Raw genomic sequence first — 18,087 nt, 5'->3', positions numbered from 1 at the left:
AGAAAGCTTTGCAGAACTTTTGGCAGCAATGGAAAGTACTAGGTCATGCCTAAATTGGAGTTTCATTTTCCCTTGAGACATAATAAAAGAAACAGTATCATGGGCTAAGGGGATGCTCAGTGGGGAAAATGCCTGCTGTGTAAGCAAGAGGACCCAAATCAGATAACCATCACTTATGTAAAAGATGAGGGCAGCCACATGTACCTGCCTACGAACCCAGTGCTAGGTAGGATAAGGTAGTACGGAGACAGGTGGATCCTGGGGCCTCTCGAGCCATCCAGTCTAGCTGAAATGGTGAGCTTTTGGTTCAGTGAGACCCAGTCTTGACCTCTGATTGCCACTTGCACACATATACACGCAAGCAAGCATATCTTCACCCATGTGCATACACACACACACACACACACACACACACACACACACACACACACACACACACACAGAGTACTAATTCAGTGATGTTGACTTTCCCTAACATTGTAATCAGATATTCTTCCCTTCAATGGATAAGTATTATCTAAGACACTACTAGTTTGCAGTTTCAAGCAGAATTCCCAAGAACACAGTTGTTGAAAATTTGTTTTAAAATATGCTTCACATCATATGTAACATATATCATATGTAACATCCACTACTTGGGTCTTATGTTATGCCCAATCATTACAATTGTGCAGCAAATGGATGGCCTATCACGCCAAGTGAGAAAAATAAATAATAAATAGGTATATGTCAGTCAAGAATAAGATTTATCACCCTATGAGCACTAAAACCTTTTCATTCTCAGAGATTTTACTACTCTGGGACTGCATATAGGTGTGGTATTCTATCATGCTCTGAGGTCAACAGACTAAGGTAAGTAACACTAAGATCTGGCTGTCAGGGAGCTTACAGTTGAGTGGAAGAAATAAAGCATGCATAAATCTAGCTCTTTTGTCATTGAAATTTTATTTTTTTCAAATATAATATTTTATTGATTATTTGTGATTTTTTTAATTTTTAATTTTTTCACTTTACATTCTGATTGCAGCTCCCTCCCTTCCTTGTTGCCTCCTGATCCCTCCATCCCTCATACCCTCTCCCTTCCTCCCCTAGTCCTCAGAAAGGGAGCCCTCTTCTCCTAACATCTGGCTTAAGCCTGTATCCTCTTCCTCTGTGGCCTGGCAAGGCTGCCCCACCAGGAAGAAGTCATCAACATGTGGGGGCCAGAGTCCATGACAGAAGTAGTCCCTACTCCCCATATTATGGGACCCACAAGGAGACTGTGCTGCCTATCTGCCACATCTGAGCAAAGGATCTAGGACCACATCTTATATGATCCTTGGTTGGTGCATTAGTCTCTGTAGCACTGCCCTCCTCTGCTCAGATTTGTTGGCTCCATTGGTTTCTTCGTGGAGCGCCTAACCCCTCCAGGTCCCTCTATTCCCCAACTCTTCCATAAGACTCCCTGTGCTCCACCCCGAAGTTTGGCTATGAGTCTCAGCATCTGCTTGGATCTCCGGCTGGGTGGAGTCTAAATCTAGTTTTTGACAAGGCAAGAGTTGGAAGGGAATGAGAGCCACAGTCAGCTCAAAGTATCTGAATGTCAGAAATAGAAAAATAACTTTCATTGTCAAGAGACATAGAACCCTGTTTTTTGAGGGGTAAAATGGCAGTGGAATTTCCTCAGTGTTCTAGGACACTGACCAGAGGAGCAGGACTTGGGGTTTCACAGCCATTCCCTATGATCAAAGCTGTGTGAGATATCTGCTCCACTCCCACAGCTTCTTAGATCCCTTTTCTGGGATCTGATTCTTCAAGTCTTAGGTAGGATGAGGATTCTATCTACTAAAACTGATCATTCCCATTATCAGGGAAGCTTTAAACACCCTGGTCTCAGTCTGAGGTTCTCATATTTGAGTAAATATTGGCTTCAAACATAGGACTTGAAGAAACAGGTCACTGACCCTGGCCCCACCCCGGGTTTTTGACAGGCGGTAGGCCATGCAGATTTGCATTTATGACAAGATTTGCAGGCTATGCTTTGCCTGCTACTGGCTCTGAAACACACTATGAGAATCACTCTGTCTAGTGATTAGCTAAGATACAATGCTAGGAAGAAGCCTGGTAATAGCAGGGACTGGGAAGATGGATCAGTACAGTAGTGATAGTGGGGCTAATTGTTCTGCATGCTTTATTTAGACAAGACCTCCAGCTCTGAATCGTATTGTGAGCATGCAGGGGTAGTAGGAGGGGTCAAATATATACTAGGCTTACTTTAAAGTCAATAATGGGTGTCAATTGTGCAACAAGGAGTAAGGTGGTGGTAATAACACCCTAACAGAACTTACTATAAGCACACTAGTAGTTCAAAACTGGGGCTCTGCTGTAGTGTGTAAATATATCCTCCAAAGGCAATGTATTTGTGAACTTAATTACTAATGCAAGAATGTTGGGGGATGGTGCCTAATGTGAAATTTTTAAGTAATGAGGATTCTACTCTCATAAATGGATTAACGCTGGTTATAAAAGCACTAAAGTTTATGAGTTCAATGTCTTCCCTTTATGTGTATGTGTGTGGTGTGTGTGTGTAGACTAGAATGGGATGTTGGGTATTGTGTTCTATTGCTCTTTGCTTTATTGGAATAGAGTCCCTCAATGAGTCATATGCTCACTTTTTGGTAGGTTGGCTGGCCAGAGAACTGTCTGAACTAGTAAACTCCCAGGACCCTCCCATCTTTACTCCCCATCACTGGGCCTGACTTTATATGTAGGTTCTGGAGATTTAAATTCAGGCCCTTCATGAGCTATTGTAGGAGGACGCAGAAGAGAAATTAAGTGGGTTCCATCTAAACTGGTTTTTAAAAGGGCAAGAAAAAAGTAATCTGGAAAAGTGGTACATGGAAAGGAGAGATTGCACTTCAAAGAGGGTAGCCAGAAAGCAGAGAAGATAAAATATGAAGAGGAATCAGAGGAGTTGGGGATAATTGCATCCTTCATTGTTTAGTATTGACCTGTAGATCATACAGAAATGATGAGTATGGGGCCTGGGAGATGGCTTCATGGTTAAGAGGTTTGCATGAGGACCTGAGTCTAGAACCTGGTATACACATAAGAAGCCAAGTATGGCCTGTGTTTCTCTAACCACAATGCTGTGGGAAGCAGAGATGGGAGGATTGATGGGACTTGCTGGTTGCCAATCTAGCTGAAGGTTCAGGACTCTGCTTCAAAGGAATAAGGCAGCCAGTGACAGAGAACAAGGTATCCATTTCCCTCTTCTGTCCTCTGCATGTGTGCATACATGTGGGCATCCACAATACCTGGACACAAGAATGAATGTGTCACCAACCAAAGAGCAAGCCAGGACTAGACCTAGGCTCCCTACACATATTTAGCTGATCTTCATTTAGGTCCCCTAGCAATTGAAGTGGAGGGTTGTCTTTGACATGGACTCTGTTGCTTGCTTTTGGATCACTTTCCCCTAGTTGGCCTGCCTTGTCTAGCCTTAGTAAAAGAGGATGCACTTAGTCCTGATGAGACTTGATGTTCCAGGGTGGGTTTGGGGGAGGCTCCCCTTTCCTGAAGAGAAGAGGAGGGAATAGGGAAAGAGGGTGGGAGAGGGAGGAGCTGTGATTGGGATGTAAAGTGAATAAATAAGCTAATGAAGAAAAATAAAAATAAACTCAGGTCCTCATACTTGCAAAGCACACATTCTTATCAACTGAGCTCTCTTGCAAATCCGTTTTGTTTTGTTTGCAATAGCATCTCATGTATCTCAGATTGGCCTCAAACTCATATATAGCTGAAGATGACCTTGAACGTGTGATCCTTCTATATCTACTTCTAGAGATCTATGATTACAAAGACATGCATCACCACTCGTTTTATGTGCTGCTGGTGATCAAATCCAGGGTCTTGTGCATAGTAGACAAGTACTCTACCAACCGATGTATACCCCCAACCTCTTGTTCTTTCTGGTCCATGGGATACTTTTCACCATGTTATAAAAACAACTTGACATCCCTCACCAAACATATTTCCTGTATCTTTAATCCCCTAGCTTCCAGAACCATAGGCAAACAGACTTCTATCACCTGTAAACTGTTCAATCTGTGGTATTCTACTATAGTAACAGAATACAGACCAACATAGGCTTTCTAAGGGACACTGGCAATACCTTGAGACATGTTTTAATTGGTACCACTAGAGAGGAATAGGTCCTACTGGCATCTATTAAACAGAAGGCAGGGATGCTGCTACTCTGTCACATGCATAGGACAGTCCCCACAACAGAGAATGATCTGGCCCAGGTGGAAATACATTCAGTCTACATTCAGAATGAATTCAGACATGGAAATGAAACCCAGAATTTACATTGCCATGTTTGTCAATTCTAACCTAACAGCTTCCCGTACGAAGAAACTAACTGTTCAATTGCCTTTGATCTTAGACACTGCTGGGAACTTGACTCTTCAATTATGTCCCAAGGATTAATTAGAACACCTTTCTCTCTCATGTTTAAAGAAGAAGCATCATTTCAAAAGAATAAAATAAAAGCCTGAGAAGCAAAGCCTTTCTGTTCTACCTCAGAGCAGAGGCTGAAGCACTGCTCCTCTTATGGGCAGCTTTTTCTGCTCAGATGAAAAGCTTGGAGACTTTGGGAGAAAGGCTAGCCATCAGGAAACAGGAAGCCTTTCTTCTCTAAGAGGACTGAAGTTGAAAGGTCGATATTAAACAACCAAGGTAGCGGGATACCATCATAGGAAGGCCCTCACCTTGAAACCAAAGAGTAGATGTATTGGGGTCATTTGATGAAAGGTGCTTCCTAGGAAGAGATGGGACTTTGGGGAGATTGAGCACGAGGGCTCTGGTACACGCAGAGACATCAATGGGTAAGGAAGAGATGTGTTTCATATGGGATGTGTCCAGAATGATTGAGCTTCGGATAGAGGAAGTAAGCAAAAACCCCACAATGGCAAAAGCCATTTAAAAGTCTCCATCTGTTCAACCTCCACTCACTATATAGCCACTGTTCCAGGGTGCAGCACGGGAAAATAAAATACAGTATCTGTCCTAAACCTAGAGAGATCAACAATCTAATGGTAACAATGAAGCACCACATGGTGCTGCCATAGACACCAATTTCCAAGAGGCAAGTCAATGAAGACAGTGAGCTCAGAGGTGGTACAAATGTCTAGTCCTGAAGTGAGTGAGGTGTAACATGGAAAACTTAAGCCTGTGTCCCACCCTCACCTCCAGTCATACTTTATCCAGATGCCTGTTCCTGCTGTGTACAAATTCTGTTAGGGGGGTTTATTTTCCAAGCCTATCTGCTCACCTAGAGCAGTGGTTCTCACCCTTCTTAACGTTGTGACCTCTTAATACAGTTCCTCATGTAGTGGTGACACTCAACCATAGAATTTTTTTCACTGATACTTCATAACTTTAATTTTCTACTGTTATGGATCGTAATGTAAACATCTGAGATGTAGGATATCTGATATGTGACCCCTGTGAAAGGGTCATTTGACCCCAAAGGGATCGTGACCCACAGGTTGAGAATCACTGATTTAGAGTCTTCTGCATCTATAATGAACTAATAGTTCAGAAAGATGCTAGAGAGGCCTGTCTTTGGGGCCATATTTCTATCTTACAGAGACCACAAATCTGCACCAATTGTAATAAGAAAGTATGAGACACCAGATGTGATAGGCTGAAGGCACCTCGAGGCACTTTGTTATGAATATTTAGATAGTTTTCCTCTTGTTATGAAAATTATGGCAATCTGTTTCCCAGCAGGAGTTGCTGATGAATTTCAGTATCGTGAATGCCTTTTGCTTGGGGGTGGGGTAGAGAGAATGTTCCCTGCTTAAATAAATCTGGATCACTCAAAAAATATCGACTCACATGAGTATTTTTGAGTCATCATAACTCTGGATCCTGATGTGAGCTTCTGGCTTAGTGTGCTGAGGAGACAGCTGGCAGGAAGCAACAGCCCTCCTGTGTACTCCTGGGTATCCTTTGCCATAGGTTTCTATTTCAGGCCAGAAGGAAGAAGCAAGGAAGCTGCCTGGATGTCAAGCTCAGGGTCATTTCCAAAGGCTGCCCAGCACTCTGTAACCTTCTGCTTAAACACAGATGTAGCATCAGGACCCAGAAACAGGGAAATGATCCAAAGGCTGGAAGAATTATACTGGCTTCAGGTTCCACTAAATGGCAATCACAGTAAAATCCAACTGTGAACATTCTTGTCCTCAAATCCATAGAAAGTGCCCAAGAATAAACAGTAAATCCCTCAAGGCCTTGCTGACCTGATGCCCACTCACAGGCATATGAACATCAATTCCCAGCAATATCACATACTCTCACAGAATGGTCCATCTCTTCCACTTTCTCTCCCATTAGGCTGCTCAATACTGTGGAGTGGAAAACCCTTCCACACCAAGTCCGAAAGGTTTCAGGACTGAATGAGAGGGTGAAGATGCTGGGAGAAAACTAAGGGCCTTTCTTTGTCTAGTGCAACATTCTGACTGCATACATAAAGCAGATCATGAGAACAGAGGCCAGAGAAATGAAAGCAAGTTATCTGTCTGAGGCCATGTCAGTAGCTAATAACAACTGCTCCTAGGACTCTAAGACAAAAAGCGCTCCATCCAGTCTCTGTTAAATCCCTTCTTTGTGAATAGTCAATTCTACCACCATAATGCTTTGCGAGAGCCAGGTACATGGATGTCGCTTACTGATGTTTATAGTCCTAAACAAGGCATGGGCTAGCGGCCGGATTCTATATGCTTTAGGCAGCTGAGCACCTGCAGCTGTGAAATCACCTAGCCCAAGGAACCCATCTTAGACCCCGTGAAATGAAATTGCCAGGGGGAAAAAAACGCACATGTGTGTTGAAGGCTCTACAGGGTGACTGACTTTCAACTTTTGACTGTAAAGAGATAGAAAGGTGCAAATCTTTGAGAGTCAAAAGTATCTTGGGCTATGTTCAATCCTCTTAATAACCACTGACCAACCTACCTCTGTATCAGTTAAGACCTTTGAAAAGTATAGTTAGCAGATAACTAGCAATCACCGAGCCAATAGCTAAGGATGTCATCAGAGAACATCTAAAACTACAGCAGAGATGTCTCTGAGTTGCCCATAACCTGCCTACCTCCCTACCTGCTGTTCCCACCGAAGTATTGGGTAAAAGCCTTGATTCATGACTTTCTTTTGTTCTGTGGCTATTAAAATAAGTTCATGTAACTATTTTTGGTATTAGAACATGTCATGCAGGTCAGCCAAAATGCATGTTAAGAGGCCATGGTTACTCATATTTGGCTTAGCAGAGTTTATGCCTCTGAGAGCTGTGCCTTTCAGTCAAGGGCTTCAGTATTACTTTTGAAACACACCGCCCAACATGGTGACCCATAGGCACATGTGATTACTGAACACTAGGAAATGTGGCTGCTACTCTACACTGAGAAATACGATACATGCAAACCATATATGACACTGTGAAGACATCACACTGAAAAAAAGTACACCATCTTATTGATAATTTTATAAGGATTACATATTGAAATGGTTCTATGTATATATACTAACTTAAATATAATACATTAAAATTAGCTTCCATTTTTCAGCATGGTCTCTAGAAATATTTAATTTATATATGTGGTTCATTGGATCACTTTATTGGATGGCGTAGTTATAAAATGAAACTAATCTCTTCCCATCTACTCATCTAATTTTTCTGAAAGAGTTTAGTCTCCTGCCTTAAGAAATACCTGGAGGTATTCAAGAAAAGATGTAGGGATAGAGAGATGGCTCAGTGGTTAAGAAGGTGGACTGCTCTTTCAGAGGACTGGAGTTCACATCCCAACATACTCACATCAGGAGCTCATAAACGACTGCTACCCCAGGTACCAGAACTCCAGTAGCTCTGATTTCTGCAGGCACCTGCATTCATGTGCATATATCCCCATAGAGACACAGATGCATGCACATAATTAGAAATAAAAATATTTTTAAAAAGGATGTGTTCAAGAGGCCAGCATAAGTGGAAGAGAAGTAATACTGGCTTAGTGATTAGGCCTTTCTACTGGGAGATCCAGGAATCCCTTATGTGCTTTAGTTAGCAATCTCCTGAGGTCTTTGGCCACCTAACCTGTGCACATATGGACAATCTCTGCATGTTGGCACAATGCATGTGGCAGGAAAGAATCAAACTGCCCACAATGAAAAAAAAAAAAAACAGAAGAATTCTGATTCTAACTTGTGCTGCCAGTCTACTCATGGAGTTCTAAGGAAACACATTTTTATGCTTTTTTATGAATATGCAAAAGCTTTCAGAGGTATATAAGGATTTTTTGGTAATTAAGGAAACTCACTTTTTGTCCTGCTGTCCATTTCTGTTTTGGCTGGGTCTGTAGTTGATGTAGCTGGAGGTAACTTCTTCCCAATTGTCTGAGGAAGAAATAAGATGATTTATTTACACATTAGGATGATTCACTTCATTAATGAAACGAACAAAATCAAAATCACAATGAGAAATCCCCAAACATGGTTCTAAAAGCCACAGCTATGAGTTGAGACTGCTCTGTGGCTTGATGAGTCTTATTGTGACAAACTAGAGGTAAAACAGATAAAACAGGCCCTTTTCCTTGAAGTACTCTCAGTGCCTTCTATTTCTTTCTTTCCTGATACTCTTTATAGGTCTGTTATTATTTTGAACAGAAAAAAAAGATGCCGTTTCCTTCATTTTATGACAAGCTGATCACATTTATTGAGGCCCAGTGCCGGGCCCTGTGCCGATGCTCCAGAATAAACCCCGCAGTGGAAGAATGGAAACGAGTGGGAAGAAATGAAGAGAAGGAATACCAGGGCAAGAGCTGGAAGAAAACATGGAGGACTAGGAAGGTAGACAGGCAGGCAGAAGCTAGACTCTCCAGAACCCCTAGGCCTTATATTAACTCCTTCTTACCATCTAAGATTTCACTTATTTTGTGGGATATGAACAAAAATATCCTAGTCCTTTAGAAATGGTCTACCTATCTCCTAAAACAAAAGCAAGGAGGGTCCCCAGCTCTATTCCTACCAGTTGATTAATCCTCCATACTTCAGACCTTATGTACATTGGTTTTGTTTAAAAAAAAATCAGTTTGAGTCTGTTTTGATGTCCCTTCTTTATTTGCACTTAATTCTAGTGTTATTTATGAGTCATCCATAAGAAAGATTGAATACTATCTCTTTGTCTAAAGATGTTCCTGAAAGCCACAGGCTACCCAGCAGTTCACAACCACAGACCCATGGGTAAACCAAACCCAATGGTTCTAGAGGTGAAGGCTCTTCCCACTCTTCTTTCTGCCATTGTACCCATGTAGATGTCATTAATGCCCAACAAAAGTATCCACTGATATGAGAGCAACAGTTGTCACACCCATACTGACAGATGAGTTGACATCCTCAACAATGAAGCCACTGGGAAAAACAAAGTTCTCTGTCCCTTGAATAATAAGCTGTGTCATTTAAAAACCTGGTATGGTTGAATTTTTCTTCAAATGAAACTCATTTGCCATTTTTTTTTATTTGAAAGGGTTCTTTATGTTGCAAACATTAAATATGAATAAATCACTGAAATAGGAAAAGATAAATCAAATTTTCAGACCTTCATGAATTTTTAAAAATGTTTGTGACAGAAAGCCTTTACATTTTACATGGTGACATTTTTATTTAGTGCCACAAGGCTTTCGATAGTGGGAAAAAAAATGAAAACCCTAAATAATATGCCACCTTCTACCACCAACTACTCAACCTAATAGTATTTTATGGTGCTATGGAAGTGTCAAGGAAGATTTTTTTAAAAGTTTGATATTCTTCTGCTAGAAGGTCAAATTTGATGAAGAAACAGTTTGGGGAGTATATTGAAAAGTGAGGAGGGAGCCTAGACGCTCTGGAAGCATTGCTCACTCTCACTCTCATCACAGAGCTAGAAGCACACCTGCCAATCTCTTTGCATGTCCTTTTGGGCCACCTGCCAATCTCTTTGCATGTCCTTTTGGGCAGGGAAGGCTGGAAGAGAGCTTTACACCCATTAACACATTAGGAAGAGGCAAACAAAACCAAAGAGCACTTCAGTTATCGCTGACAGTCCAGAGAGGGAATCTGGGGCTGCAGCAATAGCAAGGGGCTGGTGTCCATCTTAGCTTTGTTCACTCTCCTCAAACATACAAACATACAATCCAAAAAAAAGGGGAGATATGAAATGAACAGCTTTGGATTTAAACCAGAAATGCCTTCTTCTGGAGAAAGTCTAGCAGATTGCAGATTCTTCTTGTTTTTCCTTTGGTAACCGCAGAAAGTGCTGCCCTCATGCCCGATGTCCTGATATGCCAGAACATTCAAGTTCTCAGACACCACTCTGCTTTTTTTTTTCTTTTTTCTTTTCTCTTCATTCAGAAAAATCCAGTGCACTGGCTTCCATGTATCTCAGCAATAGAGTTCACAGTGAAGTTCATATTATGCTCATCTGGGGACTGGTGCACCTTAAATTCTTCATCTTTGTAGGCCATGATTAGAAGTCTAGAGGGTAAGCCATGTTCCTCCCCCACTCAGTCTGGTCTCATAGGGATTCCGAAGACAGAAAGCACTGTGGTACTTCTCTGCTAGAAGCTACATTGGCTAGTTAACCAGCAACAACTGAAAACTTGTCAGCAGGGGTACATTCCTGGGCCTTGCCCCAGACTTTCTCAACCAGAAACCCTGGGGATGGTGCCCAGCAGTCTCTTAGGGACTGTGATACATGCTTGAGTTTAAGAACCACTGACACTCCTTCCTCCCCACCCCCATGTAGCAGGAATTCTACTAGTGAGAATTAAATATCCTTTATTGGATTAAAAGCTCAGCGCCTCTTTCCATAATTAGATACAGCATAAAACTCTCTTTCAATGCTTCTTCCTCTGTTCTTTCTCTCCCTTCCCACAACATGCTCCCTATTTTCTCTCTTCTCGTGGGTTTAAGAACTTAATATTGCTATTTAAACTACACATATGTATCTACGGCACACATAACTGAAACTCAAGTACAAAACAGCCCGACACACACAGACACACAAACACCACACACACAATAAATAAATAAATAAATAAATAAATAAATAAATAAAAATAAAAATAAAACAAGGAATCTCGTGCACATCTTTTGTTGCACCTGGAAGGCACCAGAAGTTAGGCTTATTCTTGGCTGTGGCAGAGGGCTCAGGATATGCTCTTGAGGCCTCTCCCACAGAATGAAAACTTCTCTCCCTCATGAGTATCATAAGGAAGATAGTTTGTCCAGGACAAGCACTAGGGAGGCACTTGGAGGTTGTGCTGACATGGCACATGACACAGTTCCTGAGAGATCATCCAACAGCCTCATTTCAGTGAGTGACTTCAGAAGGAAGTTGTATTCTCTAGCTTAGCCCCGGCATTGCCTTTTGCTTTCTGTGCCAATGTCTAAATATTTCCCAGCATAAGCACCCATGTTGTTCTTATATGCGTGTGCCCTGACCCAGAAGCCAATACATGGAATGGCAGTGGACAGGCATAGGGAGGAACACACAGAGCTGAACACTTCACAAATAGGCTATTGCTTTGGATATACTTTGAGACTTAATTACCACATCAGTATCACTTTTTGTCTGTCTTGCCTATGTCACAAAATCCATTTTAAATCTAATATAGGGGCTAGAGAGATGGGTTAGTGATTAAGGGCACCTAACTGTTCTCACAGAAGACCCGGGTTTGGTTCCTAGCACCTACATCAGGTGGCTCGCAACCACCAGTAAGTTCAGTTCCAGGGGATCCAATGCCTTCTGGAGTTTGAGGGCATTGGACAAATGTGGTCCATATCAATTCATATTGGTATACAACATATTCATAAATAAAAACAATAAACATATCTTTAAAAAAATAAAACCAGGGCTAAAGATATGGCTCCACCATCTTCTCTTGAAGAGGACCCAGATCCCATTCCCAGGACCCTCTCGGCAGCTCACAACTGTCTGTAACTCCAGTTCCAGGGAATCTGGTGCACTCCTCTGATCTCCATCAGTACCACCTGAACATAGCGCACATCCATGCAAACAAAACCACCTATATATATGTAATATGTATGTAAATAGAGAGATGTATATTTCAAAAATAAAACTTAATTTCTACTAAAAAGAGATCTGTTCCTTTGAATAATGATTTTAATCCATGTCCCTCTAGTTCTTACCAAGAGCACTAAACAAACTTTGCCCTGTGTGTGTGTGTGGGGGGGGTCTTGTCTGCAGTGGGAGTTTCATGCATCCATATTCGTAACTCCACAAGATCCAGCAATGCAACATCACAACAGATAAGCATCATATGATTTTAATTAATGAAGCAAGTAACTTTTTCCCTTTTACATGCCAAGATAAAGACAACACTGGGTTTGAGTCCAAGGAAATCCAGTTCCCAGATGATGAATGTATCTGTTTCTCTTTGTGACTGTGGAATGTGAGTATAGCCTCCTGCTCAAATAATTGGTATAAAATCACTTCTCTGCTGTTATAAGTCAGACGCAAACTCCCTTGAGTGTAAAAAGTTTCTAACTACAGGACCATATTTAAATCCCATCTCTAAAAGCCCCCTTTCCAAAGAGTACTACACACAACTTTTGCAATCCAAAGGCAGCCAGGATCACTGGGGTGGGGGTGGAGGCACCCTGTATCCCAGCGGTTGGCAGAGCCAGGTTTTCTGGCAGCTGTTCTAGAAGTATATGATGATCTCAAAAACTACAACTGGCCATTACTCATGCACTCACACAAAGCCAAACACAAGGGTAAAAACCCAAGATTGAAGATGCCTCTTTCGTGATATTCTCTATGCAACACTAGCATCTGACAGTACTCTTTCCCTTCCTGTCCATTATGGATTCTTAAGGGCCTATTCAATATGAAACAAGGAAACAGATTAGAAGGCAGGAAGCTGGTGAGCACCAAAATGACAACTTTGTGGGGTTGGTTCTCTACAGTAGTGTGCTGAGGGCTACCCAAGAGTGCAGTATGGTTACCTATCTTATTCATCTCTAGGATATGGAGAGATACAAAGCTCAGCACACAGCAATGAAAGGCAGCACCAAATCATATCTACATATGTACAAACTATCTGCAGCTTTTCGGTTTTTGTTTCCCACCCAAACCCGTATCTTTATTTCCAAACAATCCTTTCATGAGCACCTATGACTGATAGCATTATAAAAAGTCTTCTTGGCTTTTAGTATGGAGTGATAGGAGCCGAGCATGTCAAAGCCAGAAGAGAACAAGTACAAAGAGTTGTTTTTACACTGGATTGACTTGTGGGTTCCCACTGGAAGATTTCTCAGTTACTTGTATAGGCGTCAATTTGCCCACATTTGGAGGACTCCCCTTCAACTGTATCATATCAACAGCAGAAGATGTGCCATAGTAAAACATAACTTGGGGTTTTAAAAATAAAAGGCATGGTCCAGTACAGTGACCAAGAGCATTTGTAGTTCTAGGCTTTGGGAGGAGGCTGAGAGATATCTGAGCAGAGAACTTATTCTAGTAGCCTGGCTGGACTCCTCAGGGCTGGGATTTTGGTCCCAAGCTCAAGTGCCCTCCTCCGAGTTCACTCTGCTTGCTAGCTGTTTCTGACCAAGGAAGGTCTGGCTGCTGGAGAGCAGGCAGAAAGGTATCCTAGCAGAAAACTAATCTAGCAGCCCCTCTGGCCTCCTTGGGGCAGAGGCTAATGGGATTTTTGGTCCTGTACTCAAGTCCCACTCTGCTTGCTAGCTGTTTCTGACCTAACGGGGGTCTGGCTGCTGGCTAGCAGGCATTAAGTTATCTGAGCAAAGAGCTGCTCCAGTGGCCCTACCAGCCCCCTCAGGACAGTGGACAATGGTGTTCTGTAGTCTCCAGTTCAATCTAATACCCGGAGGGCACAGGTACTGAGCAAGTGGCTAGACATTGGAGACTGCACATCCACTTGCAGGGACCTGGGGACTTTCTGTGAATTAGCTAGGTGGTCCAGAGGCTAGACCTACCTGTGCTCCACACATTGTGGACCCTTCTCACCTGGGAAACACCATCACTGGTGGTTTGTAGTTCTCAGTTTGTTCCTTAGGTCACTGTGCAGTCACTGCTCTCCTGCTGATCAGACACAGTGTGAGATCGACGCAGCCATCTTGGGTCTCCCACTTTTCTTTTAGCATACACACATGCGTGTCTCTCTCTGTCTCTCTCTGTCTCTCTGTCTCTGTCTCTCTCTGTCTCTGTCTCTGTCTCTGTCTCTGTCTCTCTCTCTGTCTCTCTCTCTGTCTCTCTCTCTCTCTCTCTCTCTCTCTCTCTCTCTCTCTCTCTCTCTCTCTCTCTCCACCCTGAAATAATCTTCAGAATTACATTCCCACACAATGTGCTATTTACCAAGTAATCACCAAAACACCTACTCCCTAACTTGGTAAATTTGCAAAACACTGAATACAGCTTAAGTCCTATAGTTATTATTTAACTTTATCTTTAAGTTTGTCTCTGTGTATTCCAGTATTTGCCAAGCCTAGAACTTCTTTTGACAGCCAGCAAGACACCACAAGAGTGAGTAGTGTCCGGAACAGTAGCTGAACACCATCCCTTTCCTATTTGTGTCCTAGGATCATGACTTTTGGAATTCACTTTCAATGACCATTGTCATTAGACCTTCCAGTGGACCCAGTGACCGTGTTCTGATTGTATGTTCCTCCTTTCCTCTTTGACCCTGATCTAGAACCTGTAACTCTCTCAGGGTTTACTTGAATCATTTTCACACAAGGATCCATTGATCTAACATGAGACAATTTTCAAACACCTTATACTCCTCTTATCACAGCTGCATCAAAGCAAGCAGAGCATGTCCTGCTACTTGACGACTGTTCCTGGAGAGGCTCAAAGAAGAAACATGAAGGTCTACCTCTGATTCTTCCACCTTGCCATAGTTCCTAACAATTCATATCTTCTCTCTTTATTTTTTCATATCTTCTCTTATCTCTCAAGACTAATAACAAACTTTTTCTAAATACAGCATGACCTCTTGACTCGACTTGGATTCGTCTATCCGGGCTTCCTGAGTTTCCTCTTTTAATCTGTCCATAAAAAGATTTCCTATCTATCAGTCTACTACATATAAAATGTACTTTGTGTGTCTGTATATATGTATAAGCACATATATATGCATATATATGAATATGAGAGACAGAGTATATGGGAGTGTTGCTTGTGTGAAGACTTTGAGCCAGGTTCTGTTCTTTCTCCTTGACTCTATTTCCTGCCAGGATATGATTTGGCTCATTTGGCTGTTTACTGAACACCTCTAAAAGCATGACTTAAAAAAGTAAAAAGAGCCATACAACTGTAACAGGAAGGGTAACAATTCTCTTTTTGTGAAATCAAAATAACTTTTGCAGTTAGTTGAGGCTTCCACCCATGCTTAAGTGCTCAGGAGGAGTAGCATGCAATTCAGATAATAGTAAAATCATAGATGTCAGCTCTCCATATACCCAACAATATATTAAAATACTGTTTGTATTTTACCCCTAATGTCCCCAGGAGAGGATTCTGCATGCCAGCTTGTTAAAGAATCATTTTATTCACAGAAGATGAGCAAGTCAAAGTGAATGTCCATCCAAATACCACTTTTACAAAATACAACCTGCCATTAAACTTTGGGAGACTATGTTTGCTGATATAACAGATAAAGAAAAATTATAAACACTCCTTCTCCCAGAGGAACGGCTCCCTATCTTTTAACAATGCCTTCATTTTACACAATTTGGAGACTTTAGGAAGAGACTGGATAGGTAAGGGAAAGAAAAGGATGGGATGACAGCTATGAATAATATATGTTTGTTTTGTCATGTCTAAATATCAAACAACAGGGACCAAGCCCTAATGTTTCCATGAGGCAGTTATATTATATTAATTTGACAACCATAGCAAAGTTTCAAGGGTTGGCTTTCTCCCATGGGGTGGGTCTCAAGTTGGGCTAGTCATCGGCTTGTCATTCCCTCAATCTTTGCTTCATCTTTATCACTACACTTCTTGTAGGCAGGACAAATTTTGGGTCAAAGGTTTTATAAGTGGGTTGGTTTCTTTCTCCCTCCACTGGAAGTACCACCTGGCTACATGAAGTAGTAACTTCATGCTCCATATTTCCCATTGCTAGGAGTCTCAGCTATGCTTGCAGACAGGAGCCTGGGATAGCTGTCTTCTGAGAGGCTTTATCCAGCAACTGATGGAAACAGATGCAGAGACCCACAGCCAAACAATAGGCCGAGCTTGGGAAGTTTCGTGGAAGAGTGGGAGGAAGGATTGAGGGAGCCAGATGGGTCAAGAACACGACAAGAAGACCTACAGAGTAAACTAATCTGGGACCATGGGGGCTCACAGAGAGTGAACCACCAACTGAAGAGCAGGCATGGTCTGAACCTAGACCCCCTACACATATGTAGCAGATGTGCAGCTTGGTATTCATGTGGGCCCCCTAATAATGGGAATAGATTCTTTCTCTAACTCTGTTGCCTGCCTTTGGATCTCTTACCCTTAGCTGGGCTGCCTGGCCTGGCCTCAGTGGGAAAGGATGCACTTAGTCCTGTTGCAACTTGAGGTGCTAGGGTGGGTTGGTACCCACTGGGGGCCTCCCCTTCTCTGAGAAGGAGAGAGAGGAATGGGAGAGGCATAAGGGTTGGACTTGGAGGAGAGAAGGGAGGAGGCTGGGAGGAGGCTGTAAAGCAATTACTTAATTAATTACTCCACACACAAAGATTTACTCTAGTTCTGCATGTTTCTTTACATAATCACAGCATAGTCCAAGCTATCCCCCTCACCAACCTGGAGATGGCATCACCTCCCTGAGCACATCTTATCTGTAAGATTCAAATAGAGCCCAATAGGTAATGTATCACCTTTAACCTATGTTTTCTATGGGCATAAATCCCATACTTACTCATAATATTTTTATATGTAAGACATACTTGAGAACAAAGTCATCTTTTTATTTGGCTTTCTTTTCTAACATGAAAATAAACACTTTCCTTAGCAGTGCATTCTATTCTGGCTACTGCATCATAAACATGAAAGGTTCGGAGTCCTGGACCATCCATGATTTTAAGATTAGCAGTAGGGTCAGACTCATTAGATACACATCACATAGTGCGAAGGGATAAACAGTACAATGAATACATGTACAGAGAGAGGAAAAAATAGCTGTTAGACAATCTACATGAGGAAATAAGCTCCAAAGATGGCAGCAAGGAGGTTTGTGCTAAATTCAGAAAGATGGGTAGGAGTTGGCCTAAGAATGTAGTAAAAAGGGTGTTTTGGTTGAATAAAAGCAAGGCAGTAAGGCTAAAATGGATGCAGGAGCTGGGTGTAGTGAGTGTACTCAAGAGATTGAGGCAGGAAAATCACTTGAGTCATGAGCAGATGTTCACAGTGTGATGTGGGTGGAGGAAGAGAGAGAGAGAGAGAGAGAGAGAGAGAGAGAGAGAGAGAGAGAGAGAGAGAGAGAGAGAAGGGAGAGAGATTGTGTGTTTGCGTGTGTGTGTGTGTGTGTGTGTGTGTGTGAGAGAGAGAGAGAGAGAGAGAGAGAGAGAGAGAGAGAGAGAGAGAGAGAGAGAGAGAGAGATATTGTGTGTGTGTGGTTGCATGTGTGTGTGTGTGTGTGTGTGTGTGTGTGAGAGAGAGAGAGAGAGAGAGAGAGAGAGAGAGAGAGAGAGAGAGAGAGAGAGAGAGAGAGAGAATAGCTTGAGGCCCACAAGCCAGCAAGGTAAGTTAAAGTCACTGTTACAGTAGTTGATAACATATCAACTAGACCAAGACATCTGGTCACTAGGAAAAGTAAAGATTGGTGATGATCCAATTTGAGATGTTAAAGCTGATGAAGAGAGAAAAAGAAACAAAAGGCTAAACTAAAGCTGCAGTGGGGAAGCTGACATTACCCTCTAGTTGAGGCGGTGAAACTTTGCTTGCCTAGTCACAGCTCACAGCCACTTTAGGCAGAACTCAGGGGCTGAGCGCTGGCTTGAATACACAGAAACATTTCTGATTTTTAATGCTTTCGAGTCTAC

At 42.2% G+C, this 18,087-nt stretch overlaps 1 protein-coding gene across 13 annotated transcripts in view; it reads right to left on the bottom strand.

The window, feature by feature from the left end:
* The window catches only part of SH3KBP1 (SH3 domain containing kinase binding protein 1), a 360,074-nt gene that overhangs the window by 116,454 nt on the left and 225,533 nt on the right, over nt 1-18,087 (bottom strand). For 12 of the 13 annotated variants that reach the window (XM_084788562.1, XM_084788564.1, XM_084788558.1 and 9 more), the window contains one exon: nt 8,355-8,430. In XM_084788562.1, the coding sequence (XP_084644688.1) occupies nt 8,355-8,430 (76 nt within the window). Of the gene's footprint in view, nt 1-8,354; nt 8,431-14,065; nt 14,292-18,087 lie in introns of those variants that run through there. The other variant, XM_084788555.1, reaches the window with a different exon arrangement.

This window comes from Acomys minous (genome assembly GCF_964271855.1).
Source record: "Acomys minous genome assembly, chromosome: 7".
In the NCBI taxonomy this organism is placed as follows: domain Eukaryota; kingdom Metazoa; phylum Chordata; class Mammalia; order Rodentia; family Muridae; genus Acomys; species Acomys minous.
This window is presented reverse-complemented; position numbering and strand designations above follow the sequence as displayed.